This window comes from Anolis carolinensis, chromosome 3 (genome assembly GCF_035594765.1).
Source record: "Anolis carolinensis isolate JA03-04 chromosome 3, rAnoCar3.1.pri, whole genome shotgun sequence".
Lineage (NCBI taxonomy): Eukaryota > Metazoa > Chordata > Lepidosauria > Squamata > Dactyloidae > Anolis > Anolis carolinensis.
The window spans coordinates 198090594-198113138 of NC_085843.1; the positions used below are offsets into that span (position 1 = coordinate 198090594).

The 22545-nt window shown below is 37.2% G+C and overlaps 1 protein-coding gene across 1 annotated transcript in view; it reads left to right on the forward strand.

The window, feature by feature from the left end:
- Window positions 1-22545, forward strand: part of dock1 (dedicator of cytokinesis 1) — a 557290-nt gene that overhangs the window by 76982 nt on the left and 457763 nt on the right. The window contains exons 3-10 of the mRNA XM_062976064.1: window positions 4949-4989; window positions 7617-7672; window positions 10585-10681; window positions 12309-12457; window positions 16757-16892; window positions 17376-17533; window positions 18542-18623; window positions 20155-20290. Of these exons, the coding sequence (XP_062832134.1) occupies window positions 4949-4989; window positions 7617-7672; window positions 10585-10681; window positions 12309-12457; window positions 16757-16892; window positions 17376-17533; window positions 18542-18623; window positions 20155-20290 (855 nt within the window). The remainder of the gene's footprint in view (window positions 1-4948; window positions 4990-7616; window positions 7673-10584; window positions 10682-12308; window positions 12458-16756; window positions 16893-17375; window positions 17534-18541; window positions 18624-20154; window positions 20291-22545) is intronic.

Genomic DNA, 22545 nt, shown 5'->3' on the forward strand with positions numbered 1-22545 from the left:
TATCATTGGATAATGTGCCATATTTCTAGTTGCACTGTTTTTTTAAATTCTGCTGTTATGATCTTGCCTATCGCAACTTTTATTCAGATGTTTTGCCAGGCTGCTTAGAATGATCAGATTGTGAGCTGTCAGATATAAGATATGAAGTGTTCAATAGTATGCTAACATGCACTTAGCACTAATCGATTTATACTAGGTGTAAACTTTGCCAAGCATCCTTGTTGAGTCAGTCCATCCATAATGCAACCTACCTCTTTCAATGGCTTACTATTTATTTCTTTTGTAGTAGTTGTTGTTGTTACATTTATTTATATTCTGCTATATTCTGGTTTTCTTAGGGCATGTCCGTCTAAATACAATGGCTTCAGTTAATCATCTTGGTTTTGAGTGAGAATTCAGGCTTGGTTTGCTCTAGGACACATTTATTTCCTTTTTTGCAACCCATGGTCTGTAAGTCTCCTCTAGCATCATATATTAGATGTGCTTTTCTACCATGTCAGCTTCCTTCATTCTCCATCTTTCATATCCATACATACAAATCAAAATGGTGTTATGAACCTAACTTTGATGCTCAGTGATACATCTTTATATCTGAGGATCTTGTCTAGTTCTTTCAAAGCTGCCCTTCCCAGTCTTAGTTTTTTTCTGATTTCCTGACGTACACTCTATATTGAGTGATGACTAAGTCCAGTTATAGAAAATCTTAAACAACTTTGAGGTCTTTATCTTCTGCCTCAAACGTTATACAGTTATTTTTTTGGCCATTATTCTTGTCTAAATATTTAGGTGTAATCTTTCTTTTGCACTTTCTTCCTTAACTTTTTTTCCAAGGCATGAATGTTTGAATATTGGTATTCTTAATTATGACTTAAAGGTTGGGTTACTCAACTGAAGGTTGCTGGTTTGAATCCAACCCGGGGAGAGCGCAGATGAGCTCCCTCTGTCATCTCCAGCTTCATGTGGGGACATGAGAGAAGCCTCCCACAAGGATGGTAAAACATCAAAAACATCCGGTCATCCCCTGCGCAATGTCCTTGCAGACGGCCAATTCTCTTGCTCCTGACATGAAAAAAAATCTAATATTTAATATTTATTCAACAGTTAACATAGTCTGAGATTATTACTCTGCTTTAAATATAAATGACAAACTTTGAATGATAAATGGTAAATGATCAGTGAAAGTGCTACATCCCATCCACCTACAGAATTTAATGCTGTGAGTTTTGTCACCACTTGCATCAACTCAGTCGTGGTGTGTAGGGCACATTGTCTTTATGAGACTCACTTTTTAAGTATCCTCAAACTTGATTCCAAAATTTGAAGAATGACGTTAAGAGATGGAATTTTTAAGTGGCAAAAGGATCAAGTTTTCAAGTTCAAGTCCAGTTTTCTGACACAATCTCAAGTCCGTATGGAAATATAGTTTGAGGCCTTCGGTGACTGGTCATGACATACTTTCGTATCAGTCTTCTGAAAAAAAATCCTTGGTGAGATGCTTCTGAAGCTATAATGAATTTGTCTCAGAGTTGAGATGGCTTCTATTGTTGGAATGGTTGGCCAGTACCTTCATAACCCTCAGTGGCAGTGGTAGAATGTCCATCGCTTACGGAAACGGCAGCCTATACAAATGGGCTTTTCCATCCAAGGTCCAAAAAACCCCCAAAGTTTTTTCGTGTCTTGGGCGGCAAAGCGCCAGGCCCTGCGAGCAGTCAGGCCCTACGAGCGTTGAGCTCTCGATACTGAACTATAGGCCCTGAGAGCGGGCCTATGAGCGTCGAGTGTTCGAGACTCGACCGTAGGCCCTGCGTGCTGGGCCTATGAACGTTGAGTGATCGATGGGCTCATAGGCCTGGCTTGGACCTTGGATGTTTCTTTTGTTCCCATGGGGTTGTGCCATTCTATGCAATCCAAATGGATGGAACTGTACAAAACCACAAAAGAAACAGATGAAACAGGATTCGGGCTCTACTTTACTGGCTACCCTCCCCCCTGCACTCTTGCAGGATTTCATGGAAATAAATCTTGGTTTAGAACTTAGTTTTCTTTCTGCATTTTCAACCACCATATCCATGCTTTTTATAAAAAGGCACTCTAGAGAACAGAATCTTTGTAATGAATATTAATAGCAACTTTCTTGTTAGATAGCTGCCAAATAAATTAGCTGAAAAATCTTTTATGTCTGTTTTGACAACTAGAGTAGGAAAGAAAGCTGTCTTCTCTATTTGCTTTCTGTCTGCAGTTTTCCTGACTATAAAACATTTTTAACACAGATTGAGAGATAGATGAGAAATCCTGTAGCCTTCCTCATTTATATTGTAATTTAAGAACATAAGAAGTTTCCTGAAACAAAGTCAAATCAGGGGTCCATCTAGCCCAGTAATTCTCTACACTGAAAAGCTTTCATGTTTTCAGGCAGAATCTTTTGTAGCTTTTTCTGATGATGCAGGAGCCTCTGCATGCAAAGCACAAAATCATAGAGCTGGAGGAGACTATAATGAACATCCAAGTCCAACCCCCTCCCATGCAGGATCACATGGCCATCCATCATCTGTTTAAATCCTCCAGAGAAAGAGATTCCACCACGCTCTGAGGCAGCTTATTCTACTGCTGAACAGCTCTTACTATCTGGAAGTTCTTCCTAATGTTTAGGTGGGAATCTTTTCCTGTTATTTGACCCCATCGCTCCGTGTCCTAGTCTCCAGAGCAGCAGAAAGCAAGCTTGGCCCCTCCTCAGGGTGACATCATTTCAAATATTTAAACATGACTACCATGTCCCATCTCAATCTTCATTTCTCTAAGCTAAACATATTCAGCTCCCTCAATCATTCCCCAGAGATTCCAAATCTTTGATAGTTTTAGATGCCCTTCTTGGGACATGTTCTAGCTTGTCAGTCCCCTTGAATTGTGATGCCCAGAACTTGATACAGTATTCCAGGTGATGTCTGACCAAAGCAGAAGAGAGTAAGACAATGACTTCCTACTAGGACTCCTACATTCTTTCTTATGTACTGTTGTCAAGCCAGGTTTCACACATCTTATATCTCTACATTTCATTTTTTCTGCCCAGGCATAGTGCTTTACATTTCTCCTTATTGAAATTTATTTTCTTCAAATTGGCCCATCTCTTTAATCTGTTAAGGTCTTTTGGCTTTTGATCTTGTCCTCTGGAGTATTAGCTATCCCTCCCAATTCGAAGTCATCTTCAGATTTGATAAGCATGCCCTCTGTATACCTTCATCCAAGCCATTAATAACGATGTTGAACAGCACTGGGCTTAGGACAGCACCCTATTAGTCACTTCTGTCCGGGATGAAGGGGAGCCATTGATGAACACCTTTTGGATTCAGCTGGTCAACCAATTTTCAATCCAGCTAACAATAGCATTGTCTAGTCCAAATTTTACTTGCAAGTGCACTATCTCTTGATTTCATTGCCTTTTTCTTAGATGGGAGAGGCAAACCCTACATATAGCATACACAAAGAATGAATGTAATGATAAAAAATTCATTATGTAAATACATCCTGAAACCAACTAGTCTTTTAAGTATCTTTATTGTAAAATTTATCTTTGAATTCTCTAGGGGATTGGTGTGTGTGGTGAACCAATAGGTACAGAGGCTGACATGCAGAACAGTTTACAATGTGGATTTGCTTGCCAGTTTTGTGCTGAATTGGGTACAGTTTGTATGAAAGGTCACTCCTAATTTGTCTGGCTCAGTGCCATCATTTTATGTGAATGACTATTGTGTGTGTGTGTGTGTGTGTGTGTGTGTGTTTAAATTAAATGGACACAATAAACCAGAATGGGCTTGCTAGTCATAAAAGCACATAATGCTGATCACTTGCAGATGTGTTGTGGATAGGGGGGCACAATGATTGAGAAATTGCTTGTTTCCTTGGCATGGTAGCCTGCCTCCACAAATGTGAAAAATGTTTTGATGGGCTGAAATAATTATACCACAATAGATTGTCAGTGGGGAAAATCTTTATAACTAACAGAAGGAGATATGTTTTTGGCACCTTCACGTCAGTTTTTAATGCAGAAAAGGAAAAAAAGGCCCTTGAAAGCATATTTATTGAAATGTGCAGCCACCTAAAAAATAGATTCAGGTTCACACTCGTCAATAGGCTGCATAAGGAAAGTCAACACAAAGAATCCTGGAAGCAGTGTGTCTAAAGAATCATTCTCATTCCAATTGTGTGATTGAAGCTCATTAGGCATCTCCATCTCAGTGTCCTTACTCAGAATTGCCGGGATGCAGATAAATAGAAAGATCCTCCATTGCACTATGTGCATATGCAACCCGGCTTGCCTACTAGATGTCAAATAAACTTCTTCTGGCAGATTACAAGCATGCAGAAATATATCAGTAATTAGCAACCTGCTAAGCCAGGTATTTAATTACTAGTTTGTTATCAAAGAGAACTGTATATGGACTTATGGGGAAAATAGCAACATTTACACTCATGGACATCTTCATTGGGGGTGTGTGTGTGAATTTTGAGCATTTCTATGTGGATTTGCCCCCTCCTCAAATAGATTGCAGTCCACATCTGGTCTGTGGGTCACACTCTCCCTAAGTCTTTTTTAAAATGAACAATACAAATGAATCCAAAACATGATAATTACAAAATAGAGAATGAAAATATTGCAATGGAATCACATTGATTATGTTGGGGCAGTAAGCTCAATAGATGTGGACTGCTACTTAATAAAACCCCTGCTCTTTCATTACAAACTTGTGATTGAAAGATAAATTAGCACAAAACTAGCGTATTTAAATGATTATCCCAAGTTATGTCTTTGATATTGATCCCTGGACAGGTTTGGTTCTGGACTAACGTCATTTGTGAATGTGAATGGAATTATTTCTTTCATGAAAATCTGTGATAAAGTTCATTTTTCCAATTAGTTTACAGACGCATATTAAGAAATTTTATCTTTCAGATTGGTACAGAGGTTACACTTTAAGGAAAAAATCCAAAAAAGTAAGTATTTTGATTCCCTTGTTTAATTTCCTTTCGTTAAAATGTTGTCCTCATGGCGTAGGTATTTCATAGCACTTCTTCAAGAGGTACTATTCCCCTATGAAACTTGTAATTGAAAGATAAATTAGAAACTTCTGGGAAATAAAAGTTTTGATGGCTAATATTTCTGTTAATTATGGTTTCATTTTTTTTGCCTTTTGTTAATGCAGTGGATTAACTCAGAAAATTAATCTGCTTCTTGAAAAGCAATAAAAGCACATTGGTATATATTCCAATGTTTTTTTCTTCCAGTAGACTGTTGATTTGTGTGTGTGTGTGTGTATGTGTTTATAGAAATAGGTTGGGAAAAGAGTAAGCAAAACCTGGCAGTAACTTTGAATTTTATTTAAATAAATATTGTATTTAAGTAGCCCATTAAGAATAGTGCATAAATATTAATATATTTGATCATAGAAATAACAGAAAATACTTCCTACTTACTTATATATTGAATTGATATCCTGCCTTTTTCTGAATATGGAATTCAAGGCAATTTTCAATAATTTAAAAAAGATTGAGCTAGCACAGTAATTTACAAAAGTTTAAAAATGCAATTAAATAGTAATATTATTTTATAAAAACATGATTAAAATAGTTAGAAGCACTTAAAGCATAATTTCCAATGCAAGATTAAAAATACAGCACACCACGTTACACACACACAATTGCTTGTAATTAAAATTAAAATACCACTCTGAATGAAGACATATTCATCTGGCAGAAAGATAACATTGAAGGGGGCAGATAGAGCTCCTGCAAAAAAGGAGTTCCATAGTGTGGAATCAGCACATACCTGTGGACTGGTGGCGGGACTGCAAGAAAGACATGTATAAGGAGACGTGTATAAAGAAACATGATCTTACAGATTGCTTGAACCAGGAGTCCCCAAACTAAGACTTGTTGGTTGGATGCAGCCCTCTAAGATAATTTATCCTGCCCCTGCCCTAAGCTTTCGACTTAGGGTCATCCTAAATCTGAAATGCCTTGAAGGCACACAGCAACAGCAATCCTAATTAGCTTGGTTATCTCATCAGCCAAAAGCAAGCCCATGCTTCCCATTGAAATATTGGTAAGTTTATGTGGGTTAAAATTGTTCTTCATTTTAAATATTGTATTGTTTTTCCATTTTTTGCACTACAAGTAAGATATGTGCAGTGTGCATAGGAATTTGTTCATTTTTTCCCTAGACTATAGTCTGGCCCCCCAACAGTGAGGGACCATGAACTGGCCCTCAACTTAAAAAGACTCCTGGTCTAGACCCTAGCCATGTGGGGCTTCAAAGGTCAAAACCACCACTTTGATTTCTGCCTTAAAACTAACTGGTAATAATCATTGGATCTCTTTTATTGTGGGAGTCACATGATCCCCATAAGCAACCCTGGCCACAGCAATTGGAACTGGATGAAGTTTCTAAACAGTTTCCTAAGCCTCACATAGAGTGTGTTAGAATAGTCCACAAACAAAATATAGTCAAGGCATGTTTCAAAATAGGCTGGATCTACTCTGTTATATAATCCAGTTTTACAGTGCAGATTAACTGCATTGAACAGGATTATATGAGTCTACACAATTAATTTGCATTCTGAAACTGTATTATATGGCAGTCAAGATTCAGCAATAGTCAGATCTGACTTCTCCAGGAATGAGCGCCACTGGTGTACTCATTTTAAACTGTGCAAATGCACTTATGGTCAAAGCTGAAACCTGGGCATCCAGGTCCAGAACCAAACCGAGGAGTAAATCCAAGCTGGGAGCCTGAGATTTCAGGGGGGAATATAACCCTGTCAGAGTTGAATCCTTGTTTCTTGGTCTCCCTTCCAACTGACCAGGAGCACCTCTATCTTGTTTATATTCAATTTCAGTTTATTCACATTCATTCAATCCAGTGCTGACTTCAGGCATAGGTTTAGTACAGAAACTGCTTCCTTGAAATAGGATGGAAGGGAGAAACAGAGTTGCACTGGTGACACTAAACCCTTGACTCTGTATAACCTCTCACAGAAGGTTCATGTCAATATTAACTAGAAAGTGGGACAAAACCCAATCTGAGGAACATCACAGGATAGTTTTTTAACGAATGTGACGTAGTATCCATACACAGATTTTTCCTCCAACAAAGTTGTTGGCAGAGGCCAGATCCTTTCTTTAAATGAATACTAGAGCACTTGTTTTTTTTACCTTGCTGACTTTGTTGTCCCTATATGCTTCTCACTTGAATTATAGATATATATTTTGTCCATATTGTGGAATCTCATTGAAAATATTTATTTATAACTAGTGTCTAGTCACTACATTCTAGAGCAAAACCATCTCCTTTAGTAAGTCCCCTTATTATTATTTTTTAATAAAGAGAAGATTTGCTGTGTGGTATCAGCAAATGCTGTTCAAGAATCATGGCTCAGAACCTCTTATTATTATTTGGAAATATTTTTGTCTGGTTTTTTTTTGAGTTTACAAGAAAATAAAGGGAAGACCTCACATGCTAAAAGATGAGGATCATGTCAAACAGTTTTTAAAGAAAGAAATATTAATGTTGATATCTTAATTAATGTAGCAAAACAATAAAACACTGATTTTTCATCTTAAAGGGCATATTTCCGGCTTCCTATGTCCAGCTGAAAGAAGCAATTGTTGAAGGAAAAGGGTATGTTTTTATGTTCTTAAACAGTTAACAATGGAAATATCTGCATGGCTTTCCCCCCCTTGCTTTTATTAAAATAAATATATATGTGACTTTGCAGTAAATGAAATTTCTTTTTCTTTCCAGACCCATATTAGGACAAGGGAATATGAAGAGATAAAGATTAATAGACAATTATTTTGTGCAGGATTTGGGTGAATCATTATTTTATTTGTTAAGATAATGTACTGGAGTGAAAGAATGCAAATGAATTTCTAGTTTTGTAGCCCTATGAACCACAGACATTTTTGAGAGTACCAAATATATGCATGTATCCATCAATGTCATATATAAGCTGTGAGTAGACTTTGGGACAAAATTTAAAGATTTTGATATAACTTATGGGTAACTTGATAGTTATTCCATTGAGAGAGGAAAGCATCAGCACCATTTACCCACCTAGACATTGAAAAAGGGCTGAAAATATGCCATGTGTTGTAGCCTGTTCAGATTCTGAGTACTCAGAAGATGAGGAAGGGGATGCTGGGATAGATTCAGAGGGCCCAGAGGAGGATAGAAGTGGCTTAGAGAGAGTTGTTTTGGAATCTCCTGGCCATTCCCATGAGACTGGAGAAAGCGATATCAGTTGTCATGAGAACCTGCCAGAAGTGTAGGCTGAGAGAAATGTGGGAGATGAATCTCTAGGTCAAGGCGCTTGGAATTGTGGAGAGAGAGCATGCAACAAAGGCAAACACTCTTTTCCCAGATAATTAGAGATAAGGAGAGGAAATGCAGGTGTGTGAGAAATGATGCTATGGGAGGGACTGAGGCCTTTTAAAGTAGTTTCAGTTAGTATAATCTTTTGTGAGAGCAGCATTGTATTAAGGTGAACAGCTCTGGATTTTTGGTCCTATGTTCTTGGAATTCATATATTCAGGTTTTTAAGTTTGTTCTTGCTTCTAGTTCATGTGTGACATAGGTTGCTTGCTTTGGATTCATACTATCTTTTTTATGGATATATTTATGGATTGACTCTGAAGACTATATTTGAAAGGATTTTAGACTCTCAGTTTTCTTGGAAATAACCTATTGAACTTTGATTCTCTTTTTTGAATTTTCTTATTTTTTATATATACTCTTGTTTAAATGAACATCTACTTACTAAATTACTTGGACAGAGTGTGGTTTGTGGTGAAATGGTGTTTCAGGGCTCTAGCACAACACCATGGTGGAGAGATCAGAAATGTTGGTGCTTCTTTTAGGTTATCCCAAGCTGGACTAAGCTTTCATCTTTTACCACTCTACTCAGAGAATGGGATAGTGCCTGTTTCGGCAAGAGTTCAGATACAGTACTGACACTGGCCATGAATAAGTTTATTCAGGTTTTTTTGAAACTATAATATCGGGATGTATATATGAGTATAAACAATATTTGTTGTAATTTTATATTTACGGGTGGTACAATTAGTGTATGAGGGAGTATAGAGAGAAGGAAGGAGTAACTGAAAGTAGAACAAGAAAATGAATTTAGGAAAAAAATGGATGAGATACTCCCCATTGGTTGTAAACCATGGGTGAAAATCATGTAACCTTGCAGATGTTGCAATAATGTAACATTCAGCTAGTTAGCTAGGACTACTGGGAGTTATAATCTACCAATTCCCAGTCCAGAGTGTTCAAAGTGTTCAAAGAATGTTCAAGGACGATATTGATTTGCATCAATAGAAACAGGTGACATGTTCTCCTGAAGTGAGGACTTTTAGTAACTGTGATTCTCCAGTGTCACTGTACCTTACAGCTGCACAAATGCTGTAATGCAGAGAGGAAATGTTCCCCAGTGCATATAGAGGTTGTGAGTAGTATATTTTCTTAAAGGAATAATTCAGTCTTGATCTAAATGCTTCAGGAAAAGAAATGTATCTCTCTCTCTCAATAATGCATTTTATAATTACTCTTCCTTTAAAATGGATATTAACTTTGCCTGCTTCAGTTTGTTAAAGTAGCTGCAGATAGCTCTTGGGTCTTTAAAGCTGTTTTAGCCCTGACAGAAAAAAAAAGATGAATACAGTATCTTCTACTTTCCTAACAAGATCTGTTAGGAAATATATTTTCCAGATCACAAATCATTCATGTAACCTTATTCTGCCAGGCCTTTATTCTCCTGCATTGAAGAGGAGCTCTATTTCCATTTCAGATGTGTTATATATATTCTGTTGTCCTTGGATCTCAGATTGCAGAGACTGGGAGTTATTCACAAACAAAATGTGATAGAAATGATTCAAGGGTCATTTCCTATGAATTCAGCTTCAAAATGGGAAAGATAATACTTAAAAAGAAAGAAACAACAAGTGTAAAATGTACAAAAACATTTACTTTTCTTTTGTGGCAGATTCATTTTTATGCCTTCTAAACATATGTAAATTGTGAAAGTGTTAATCATTTGACTATTTTACAACTTCCTGACTGACAACAACATTTTTTTCACTTAGAACTGTACTCCTGACATAACTGTGCAGTGCTTTAGCTGTATAATATTCAGCCAATAGATTATTTGAATGTAGTAATTTAGAAGCATGAAGATTAAATTACTTGCAAAATAGGCTCCCTTGTCATCAAATTAGCAATGTTTGGGGTTGAACGGAATCACTTATAGTCACATCTGAAGTCTAGTTGGCTTTCTGTTTATGAATACTATATAATTAGCCTCTCTTGGAATATATCCAGTTTTTACCCTTTCAAATGTATTTTATGAAAGGTATGATTATGAGTTGATAAGTCAAAAAGTATAGTAGGCGTTGTCTAGAATAGAATAATTAAATGCTATTATCTTTTAATGATTCATGCACAGATAATATCTTGAACGATTTTGTCTCTCTAGTTTTTTAAATGTCATTTTTCTTTGCTGTACCAATTTCTTATTATCTCCCAATTTTTAGACAACATGAAACTGTTATACCCAGCGAACTTCCACTCATTCAGGAGGTTACAACCACACTACGGGAATGGTCCACAATATGGCGGCAGCTCTATATTGTAAGTAGAATACATTTCCTAAAAGTATTGGATTTGGATATGTACTAGTCACTCTATAAATTGACCAATCTAAAGACACAAACTCGGGTTATTTCAGTTGTTACAAGGCAATGCTTTAGTGATAGACAAATGCTTTGTATATAAAACTGCCAGGTTCATTTCTGGGCATTTGTTGCTTTAAAAAAGGTGGAACAAGGGTGACCAGGCTAAATTCAGGTGCTTTTGTAGGATCCAAAAGATCCTATGCTAGTTTGTAAAGTTGATTTTCCTTTTTATCAAGATGCTTATTACGATTAGAAAATTAAAATTTTTGTTGTCCTCTTATGTGAAAAATGACTTGAGATTGGTTTTTATTATACCAATCCTTCTAAAATATTCTGATCCATCAAAATAAGACTATATGTTGAGCTCCTTCTAAATCAGTCCTTTAATCTACATTTGCATTACTTAACTCATACATCCTTCGTATGTGATGTGACCAGCTGTTTTCTTCCCGGTGGATGGAATGAATCTTGGAACAATTATGTTTTCGTCCCTTTCTTCAGGGTGATTGGAACTGTCAGAGTTCATATTTTGATCTGTTAAGCTCCTTCATGCGGTTAGCTGTGCATATGACATTCATGTATTTCCAATTTTTCCTGAGGATGATTAGGTCAGGACAAGGCTCGATAATACGATGGGCCATTGGTATCTGCTGAGGTTTGGTTCTAAGCTCCAATGTGGCCACCAAAATCCATGAATGTTCAAGCCCCATTATATATAATTATTTAGTAAAAATGTGACCTTCATATAAAGTGACATTATCAAAGCTCACTTTTTGGAATTTTTATTGTTTTGGAATATTTTCAAGACATGGATGGTAAAATCCAGATATGCAGAATCCTTGGAGGGACCACTGTACTCATCTTTTTGTTTCTGGATACTCTTAGGGGCTGGGCACTAAGTCTGGAGATTAACTGGGACTTGTAACAATATTTCCTCCAATCTAGAAAACAAGCAGAAGGCAGGGCCCTTCTCTTGGCCCCTTCCTTCTGAGAGTCTTGCAATGTAGGCTAAATCTACACTGCCCTATTTCCCAGGATCTGATCCCAGATTATCTGCTTTGAACTGGATTATATGAGCCTCCACTACCAGATAATCTGGGATACGTAGATAATATGGGATCAGATCCTAGGATATAGGGTAGTGTAGAAGGGATTGCTGTGAGCTCAAAATACCTTGTGTGTTCTGGCTTGTGATATATGTCCTAACATAGATCCATTGAAATTAATGGAACTTGTTAGTCACAACTAATTTAGTTCCAACTGATATCAGTGGTGCTACTTAACACAGGATTTATCCCATTGTTTTATATTTACTGTGATTCTTAGAGTCCAGTTACGCCATTCAGTCTTTTTCTTCATTTACTATAAGGACCCTCAAACAATATTATAGCTTCTTAATAATTTTGAAATTGTACTGGTCTGAGGGAGTGGTGATGCAGTGAGTCTTAGAGTCTATCACTATTCATGTTGAAGTTATTTGAATCTAGTATTTAGCATTTTTTTTACAATTTGGGTTTTCTAATATAAACCATGTACGTTATAATCAGAAGAGAACTAATGTGTTGTATTTTCCTTTCTTATAGCAAGATAACAGAGAAATGTTCCATAGCGTAAGGCATATGATATATGATCTTATTGAATGGAGATCACAAATACTTTCTGGTACCCTGCCTCAGGATGAGCTCAAGGAAATGAAAAAGAAAGTCACAGCCAAGATTGATTATGGAAACAGGTTTGTGATGCCTAATGTAAAATATGTAATATTCCTGATTTCCCTCTCTCTTTCTTCCTCTCTCTTGAGTGCTGCTCTTTTGTGTTTGAGTCTTTAAATGTCATCACAAACACATTGAATTCTGACCAGAAATGCACTGCCAACCAATGCAGTTCTTTTAAGACTTTCATGGCGTGCTGTTTGTATGATATTCCAGTTAACAGTTAACATTTCAAATCTTCTGCAAGGTCAGTCTCATGTAGAGCATGGTACAGTACTTTAATACGGAGGTTACCAGTGCATGGACTATTGTGACTAGGTTCTCTCTCTTTGGCTGTTATACAAGCTAGTTCCTCTCAGTTATTATAGCTGAAATAACAAACAGAAGCCGATTTAATGCTAGTTACCTACCAGCCTTTCCTCTGTTTCAGGATACGTAGTTGTATTTTTTTAATGTCTGGTGTTCATTCCTGTAACTTCAGTCTGTTGCTTTATTCTGTTGAAAAAATCTTCCACAGAAAATTTTTACAAAACTGCTCTTGGGATGGATTATAGTTTTGTAACATCACAGATCCTATCCAGTTAGCACTGCATTACCAGGTCCCATAGCAAATATTTGAAGCTCATATGTTCTGAACATGAGAGGAAAGACATTGAAAATAAAACAATATCAGTACTGGACAAAACACAATTTAGATTCACATGTTGAACTGTTGGTTTCCATGCTTCATCTCTTTTTTCATATGGGAAGAAGAATTAGGAAGCTTTAATTCCGCTTCTAGTTTCTAGTTTGCTTTCCCGTGAAACCTCAGATTCTGTATAGCAGTGCTGGTTGGTTCCAATCCATAATGTTTAAATCCACACTTTGAATTTGGCAGGTGCAGAACGACCTATAATTTATGATAATCACAGTTGAGACAATATGGCAGATTAAAGTTTTAAAAGCTGAAGTATCCACACCTCTCCACCTGGTTACTCAGGCAGAGGATGGATATACCGTGTTTCCTCGAAAATAAGACAGTGTCTTATATTAATTTTTGCTCCCAAAGATGCTCTAGGTCTTATTTTCAGGGGAAGCCTTATTTTTCCATTATTTGTTGAACAAAAAAAAGAACATTTATTATATGCTGTACAGTAGTTGTCATCATAAACCAGCATAACCAGACAAACTGTGGATCCTATCAAGAATTTCTTGTTACTACCAATATTTCCATGTACAACACTTTCTGGTACATACATTTACCGATTCTGCAAGCGGGCATGCTTCCAAACAAAAACTTTGCTAGGTCTTACTTTTGGGGGAGGCCTTATATTTAGCAATTCAGGAAAACCTCTACTAGGTCTTATTTTCTGGGGATGTCTTATTTTAGGGGAAACAGGGTAGTAGCAACGGACACTTGCTCAGTTAATTGCAACATGCATAGGTTGTACTGCATCATGGTTTACCATAACATGAAAAAACTGCCAGTAACCAGTTTATAGTTTTATTCCACTACTAGATAAATATTATATAAATATTATAAATATTATATTGGATTTAAAAGCCAAATCTACCAATTAAACATGTAACCAAGTCTGAATTATGGCTAAAAATGAACATTTGAGATATGCGGGAATTAATTTGAATACTTTTGGCTTTGAAAACAGATGTCTCAGAATTGATTAAATATTTGTCCTGACACTTGCACTGTACCCAAAATGTCATTTCTTTCCTTACCCAAAACATTTTAGAAGGAGGTTCCCAACAGTAGTGTAGCTACATATTTCAATTTATGTTTCTTCTTTAAATAAATATTTTTGGAATTTAAGCTTTTGTTTATCAAGGTGTAAAACAGCCAACAAAATCTACTCTGTGTTCTAGGGGTGTGCACAGTATCGTTTTGGTGTACTGGATTCAGGAGATTAAGCTGCCGAATCTATGAAAATGACCCTGGCAGGGGCAGCCAAAGCCTTAGCCAATACAGATCACTGAAGCTGGTTTTTTGGCTAATGTGGGCTAATGGGAGTTAATGGGGCTGAGTGGCACTCTACCTGAGGCAGAGGCAACTTATGGGCAGGGCAGCCTTGCAAATCAGGCAAGCTGTGGCTCTTCTTTCTTCACTGGCAGCCTCCTCTATCCCTTCCCAACCCCCCCCCCCCCCAGTGCCCTCTGGAGGCAAATTGGAACTTGCTTTCCCATCACCACTTTGTGCAGCGCAGGCATTGAAGGAACCTCAATGTTCCCTCCTGGGGCATGATGGGAGTTGAGGTTTTTATTTCACTTTCTTTATCAGCCAATCAGAGGCCTGGTTGACTGTGTCCGTTCTCCTCCCCAGTTTTCTCTCCATTATAGATCTTCCTCGACAATATATAAAATTGTCCTTCATGAGCAGAGTGTTTTAAAACACATTTCATCGCTGAATTTTCTGGCAGATGATTCAGGATTCCTTTGTTATAAGCTGATGGAGAAAGGCTTCCCTAAAGGCAGGCTTGAACACAGTTGTAATGTGGAATATTGAACATTTGCTAAGTTTTAGAATGATTGTATTCATGGGAGTAGAGAGAGTGAAATTTCTTCTTGAAATGTTTTTACCCTAGATCTTTCATCAGGGAGCTTGGCATGATTGATTCTGGAAAATCAGTTGTACATACTAGATAATACTAAAATAGTTCCTGTCTCTCCATCTTCATTAACAGAAATGGTTATGAAAAACTCCACTACAATCATTATGTTATAGAACGTTTACAGTCAAAGATGTGGGCTGTTCTGCCCATACAATTCAGCAGATGTTGTCAATATTATTTGCTAGCAATTTTATTATGCCATCTGGATAAGGAACTGATTATACAACCTCCAAATGCTAAATGCTCAAACATTATAGGACACCCTGTACTGTATCTTTATTCATTGTTGTTTTGATGGACTCCCAAAATGATGGTAGTGTTCTCTTTAGCGCCAGGAAGAAAACGGAATTTAGATCTCTTGAGTGAAATCTGTGTCTTAATATAATGCAGTTTTTTATTTCAGTGAAACAGTGTAATGTACTTTACCATTAATGAAACAAAAATTATTGTTTCATTTCAGATATAAACATTTCTAGATTTAAACATTTATTTATCATGCCATTACTAAATGCCTGGTGGATTTCTTCAAACAAGATAATTTCCTCTTCCTCTTATTTTCTGAAATATTTGTAAGATAGCACACTAGTTGTTTTCTCTACAAGAAAGTAAAATATTTCTGAAATATTTTGATTGGTATTAAGATTAATAGGGTTTACTATTAGTGTTTTGAATGTGATTTTCCTGCTTCTTGGCAGGGGTTGGAGTGGGTGGCCCAAAAAGTCTCTTCTAACTCTATGATTCTATTCTACTTTTGACAAGGGATTTAGACATTCTTTTAAGGACATTTCTTACAAATAAGAGTATTTGATAAAAATCAGTTACTTGTCTTAATAAATTCATGAAGTAATTAACATGGAAGGCCAGAGAAAGCTGTTTTAAAAGGTGCAAAGTCATTACATTTTAATAATTTTTGTTTAATTTCTTTTTGTTTTGAGGACAGCAAATCTGCAGCCATGTTGAAAGCAGCTAATTGGCTGCAAAGCTGTAATTTTTCCAATTTGATTTCCTATTAATACCTCCAAATAAGTCTGCTCTTTCTGACCCCTTCCAGTTTTTTTGTTTTTAGTTCTTTTTAAGCTGAAACTGAAAAATTCTTGCCACCATATAACAGTATCTCATGGAAGTAACACTGTAGCCTAATTATGGAATGACTATGCTTTCTCATATGCTTTCCAATAAATCTCTTCTCTCTTTTTATTGAGTCCTAGTTTGGCTTTTCTCATTAGTATATTTGTTTTATGCAGAAAAACGATTTGACTTCATTCTCTGCTAATGTGAACAGTTGCATTCAGCTCTGGATATAAAGTGGGGGAGTTCGAGGAGTCATAAAGCTCATCACATTTCCTTTTCATTTTATCAACTTTTCACTTTAATTTGCATTTATGGTGTTACAGTTACGTTTCTCAAAGCCATTGTAATTTTGTAAAAACACCCAACAACAATAAGAAATGGGTACATCCCAGAATACTTTCATAGATTTGATCCAGAAAACCTTACTGTTCTAAGTCAGGTGAGTAGGATGTACCATAAAAGACATACATATGCACCTGTTGGTTCAGATGATTAGGAAAAAAAATATACCAATTCAACATTACCTTCTCCGATCCTGATTATTGAAACAGTGTTATAAAATATCTTGGAGTGTGAATTGGAGATGGATTCTGCTTTAATCAGATATTGTATTGACCATAGTGCCATGTGTCTTTTCTCATACAGAATTCTTGACTTGGATCTAGTGGTGAGGGATGAAGATGGAAATATATTAGATCCAGAGCAAACCAGCACCATCAGCCTTTTTAGAGCACATGAAATAGCTTCCAAGCAAGTGGAGGAACGGCTGCTAGAAGAAAAGGTGAGATAGAATTGTGTACTTTCCTCAGTTTATATTATGAAGTATGTCACTGGCAGTGATGATTAAATGTAACATTCAAGCTATAAAATCTTTTCTAAAAAAAACACTGTATTGGATCCAGATTGAGATGCATAAATGTTGCTGGTAAAGGTAGAGATTTCCTGCTCCAGCCTCCTTACCACAGCTAGTTCAGTCCCTAAAAATACTACATTGAGGGCCAGAGGTCTTTACTGGGCTGAACTATAGTGTGTGTCTATTGGGGCTGGGTATGGGAATATTTTCCAAATCAGGAATTAGTGCCTTCTTTGAACAGAGCCCTTCTGTCCACAGAAAACTGATTTCCCCTCCAAGTGTTGAAATAATACATGTACCTTTTTATTTAAAACAGAGTCAGTTATGCCACTATACATGGACTTATGATGATGATGATCATTTATTTTATTTTATTTATATACTGCCTCTTTCTCTCCAATTTTCATTTAGTCTCAGAAACAGAATCTTGACATTACCAGACAAGCCAAGTTTGCTGCTACACCTTCATTTGCCTTATTTGTAAACCTGAAAAATGTTGTTTGTAAAATTGGAGAAGATGCTGAAGTTTTGATGTCTTTGTATGATCCTTTGGAATCCAAATTTATCAGGTCAGTGCTGCACGTTATGCTTGGTTTAGTTTATTAACATTTCGGTTTTTGACCCAACTAATTATATGAATATCTGAAAGCTTATGTTTAGAAAAGAAAACAGGATAGAGAGGAGAAGACATAATTGCATGCTTGGCATTTCTAAAACACAGCATGTGAAACATGTGTTGAAGCTTTGTGATACCTGTGATACAAATTCATCACCATCCTCTTCTGTTTAGTGTCGTATACAATTATTACTTCATTCAGGAAGTAAGACTCATTTTAACAACACTTTCTTGGGGTGCATCTACACCAAGCATGGGCAAACTTTGGCCCTCCAGGTGTTTTGGAATCCAAAACACCTGGAGGGCCAAAGTTTGCCTATTCCTGGTCTACACTGTAGCTCAATGATGTGGAGTCCTGTGAATCATAGTTTTACCATTTTTCAGCCTTCTCTGACAAAGAATTCCAGTGCTTTATCAAACTGCAAATCCAGGATTCCATAACATTGAGCTGTGGCAGTTAAAGTGTATTAATTCTATAGTTGAAGATGTATCCTTAGTGAGATACTGGATTTCCCCCCTTTTCTTTTCAGAAAATGGGAGTTGCAGTGACCAGTATCATAGTTCTGTTTTGCGGACAGAAAAAGCAATGCCATACATTATAATAAGGAAGATCATTATTAAATGAAGATAATTAAAAGGGCCTTTTTATATAATATATTCCTAAAACACTTTGGTAATATATTGGGGGGGGGGGGAACCCATCAGAATCCTCGTCCCGAGTTCCTATTGAGAGATGGTGCTAGGATATAAATAAAGTTGTTGTTGTTGTTGTTATTATTATTAATCTTACCTGTTGATAGCACAGATTTTTTTTCTATAGTACAATGGAAATAAAAAGACATCATTTAAAGTACTTGTTTGGATATAGATTTTGGTATGATATACTGTGATGCATTCGTTGTTGCCTTCAAGATTGAAATAATGATAAGGCTGATAAAATATTTGAATGTTATTTCCATAGTGAGAATTATTTGGTGCGATGGTCGAGTTCAGGATTGCCAAAAGACATAGATAGATTACACAATCTTCGAGCAGTCTTCACAGTAAGTTCCTTTTTTCGTTTGCAAGATTTGAGATATCCTGTTGCTTCCGTATTTTCCAAAGCCATATTGTTTAAAGTAGGGAAAACCAGTAGGGAGCCTTTGAGGAAAGGTCCATTGCTCAGCTGTGGAGCACATGCTTTCATGTGGAGTGGTTGCATTCGTGAGAGAAATTGATCCAAATCTATGCTGTTTTAACAGATGCCATGGCAGTGTGCCATAGGCTTGAAATTGGTATATTGCTGTAAGAACTGGACTCTCCTCCTTGGATCTAAGCATGTCAGAAGTTAAGATAAAGTGCCAACTAAAAGCATAGGAAATTAACAGAACTGTCTTATTTTTCCTTTCCCACCTATCCCTTTACATGCTGAAGGATAAGTTAAGGTGGTTCTTTTTCTTTTTAGTGATTCTGGAAGCTTTTAGAGGGGAGAGGTCTGTTTAGTATCTTGGCTTTAGTCAAGGGCAGGGAATTGACCAAATGTACCTGAGGATCGTGTGGCCATGGAGATTGTTGTCTGCCATTACCTGGAAGCCATCATATCCAATGGAACCCTGTAATGGCTTATTCCTTCTAGTAAGCTATTAATCACCCTTATTTTCAGTAATTCTGTTATATCTGTGACTATGAAACCATATGTGCTCCAACTGATATAGATTTTTTTCACTGAACATTTTTTCCACTGAGTTTGTCAGTTTGGTCTTTGCCAGAAGGGAGATGTATTTTAGAGTCCTTGTGAATTTCATGGTCAAATGTTGACAGCTGCCCAGTGCTATAGAAATAGTTAATTTGCATATTTAGTATATTTGGTTTAATTTGGTAACTAGGAATGAAGTGTGGGAATGACATTTCATGTTACTAATTTACACATACAGTTCTCATAGTAGTTGAGGAGGGAGATGGGTCATACCTGAGCACTTCACTTTTCTTTGTTACACCATATAATCTTTGAGAATTTGTTTTCCATTAATCTTGCCCAGGGATTCTCTTTAGCCAATTATGGAGAACTTGATTGCCAACCATTGAATAATCAAGGTTGAGTAGGGCCAGTTTTATCACTTTCTGTGAATGTTGTACCCCATCAGCTAAAGGGCCAAAATGCTTCTCTGCTTGTACCATCTTCATAATAACCTCCAGTAAAGTTTATCTTATAACTATAATGAATGTCCATTTTAGTAGCAAATGAAGTCTTTGGGAGGCCTGGAACTATAGCCAGTTCTAGCTCAGAACATACGGCCAAATGATTTCTGGTTCTACTGAAACGTTTTATATCAATTTTCACTCTGTTAATGTACAAAATAAGTATTTTAAACTGGAGAAATTGTTCCAGATTCAGTAGAGCCATTAATATAATTTCCATGTAAATCTGTTTCTTAACTGTCATTATGATAATTTCTTTTGTCGTGCAAATAAAGTTTAAGATTGAAGGGATGGCATCTGAGCAGGCTACATGGCACATCTTCTCTTTCATGAATGCTAAAGTAGAAATATGAATAAATTTGGTAAAGTAAATGTGTGAAAAATACATATTCCTAGGACCTTGGCAGCAAAGATCTGAAAAGAGAGAAAATCAGTTTTGTCTGTCAAATTGTACGAGTAGGAAGGATGGAACTAAGAGATAACAACACAAGAAAGCTAACCTCCGGGCTACGACGACCTTTTGGTGTGGCAGGTAATCCATTCTTTTTAGGCACATTGTCAAAATACGTGCACGTAATAGTTGCTATATGATACTGAAAATTGCTGGCATGTCAGATTGCAGTTTTGGAAAGAATTGTTCAGCATGCTCAAATGGTTTGGCCATGTGATATGTGTATTATTGGATACATGCTCTTTTTAATTTGCTGCAGGTGACCCCACTATGGCTATGCTATTTCCACATTGGAGGGAAATGATGGATAAACAATATGCTATAATATTGGTTGAGGATTCAGCTTGTCAGGATCCAAGCAGTATTTAAGCAGGGAAGGGAGTAAGGCTGAATCTTTTTAAAACTAGTATATAGAACTTTAGAACTTCCTTGCCAGGAAGCCATTGAGTTGCTGAACACTCCTTGTTGCCTGGGAATATGATGAGGTGAAGAGTAAGCTGGGCCTGCCATCTGCTTAGAAAGGGAGTAGTTGCAAAGGTACAGCCCTCTTCTTTCTCCAGGAAAAACACACTGTTCTTTCTGTGAGTTTTCCTGGCAGTTGCAGAGTTGAAAGGAAGGGCCTTTTTGTACCTGCTATTGGCCAGGAACTAAAAGGCCATTTGGAAGCCTTGCCTTTGACTTCATAGGAGAAATGCCTTTTTCTCACATTCCTCCTTCCTTTCCCTTCCCCATTTTTTCCTTGTTTTGAAGTATGTATATGTTATATCATGAGCCAGTGGACAGAGATGGTTTTATCATTTAATTTCTGTAAAGTGCTTAGAAAAGGTTTGGCACTTTATGGCCTATAGATATTCCCAACTACAACTTCAATTGATGGGCATATGTTCCTGGGGTAAATAACCTGGGATGAATAAGAATGGACTCTGTGACATTCACATGGCGCATGTAGCAACCCTGCCCCAAAGCAGGGTCCAGCCTCCTAATGTGGTTGTGCCCTGCTTTAGCAAAGCCAGATAATTTTCTGAAGCTTTCCCAAGCTCCAGAGTAGCCCTGCCCCTCACTGGATATGTGTGAACAGTTGTGTCAGTTCTGATTTGGAACTGACCACACTGGTCACTTGGCAATCGCAATTTCCCCATGTTCCACTGCACGGGGATGTGTGTGTGTGTGGGGGGGGGGGGGGGGAGGGATGGCATAATATTTATTGCCATTTATCACCGTAGTGTTACCCATGGAGCTCCAGAGAGGCTGTTGCTTTGTAGAGTAGGGCCTGGTATTTGTTTCATATGTTTCATTCATGCTTTTGTACTATACTGTTCATTCGTATTGCACGGTACGGCAGACCCCTCCCCACATGGATGAAGCAGTGAAATGAAATGAGAGCAGGACAAAACCATTTGCTTTGTGGCTGTTCATTCCACGTGGTGCTCCTTGATCAGCCCTGAGACCTCATTGCGGGCGTGTCTGCTGGCTGTGCTTGTTGCCTCTTGCCTGCCTCAATGCCAGCCTTGCAGCCTGCTTATTCTTTAACATCAGATCTCCTCCGCAGATCGTAAAACATCTCACAGTCATTGGTATCTTAAGCCCTTAGGTTAGAAGGTTAGCTGGGAAAGAGTCAACATTTTGTCTCCTTTACATGTTTCTATAATAGGATGCAGGTCATAGAGGACCTTTTCATCCACTGTCCAACAGATAATCAGCTGTTGGAATTTAAGATAACATTTAAGACATATCTTTACTGACAGGCCTATCCAGTTAATTTTAATTTGTGAATTGTAATTTGCATTTTATCGGTAAAATTTGAGCTGCATTTTACCTGTGTATGTTATATGTATTTTAATAGTGATTTGTTCTTCTTCACTGTTTTAACTATGTTGTACCCCACCTTGAACTGCAAGGAGAGGCCGGTAATACAATTGTTGTTGTTGTTGTTGTTGTTGTTGTTGTTGTTGTTATTTGATACATAACAAGATTAGTACACAGCAAACAAGATCACTATGCTGGCCATTGTTGTTGTTGTTGTTGTTGTTGTTGTTGTTGTTGTTGTCCCTAGGTTACCTCTGAGTCTTTCCAAACTCCTAGACCTCTTGAATTTTGATTTTTGGGTATGAAAAAAATTAATCTAAATTGTTGGAAATTCCTACTGGAGCAGTGTTGGTCTTCTAAGCATCCACCAAATCCATGTCCCAAAATGCTTCTTTCAGTAAAAAAGAAAAAATCAGTGACAAAAACTGGAAGTGGAAGTGCACTTATGGTTACCTCTGGGGCAGGTTTTTAGCTGATGTTTGACTAAACAGCAGGAGGTGCTGCTCACTGTGGAGACACTGGGGTAAAAT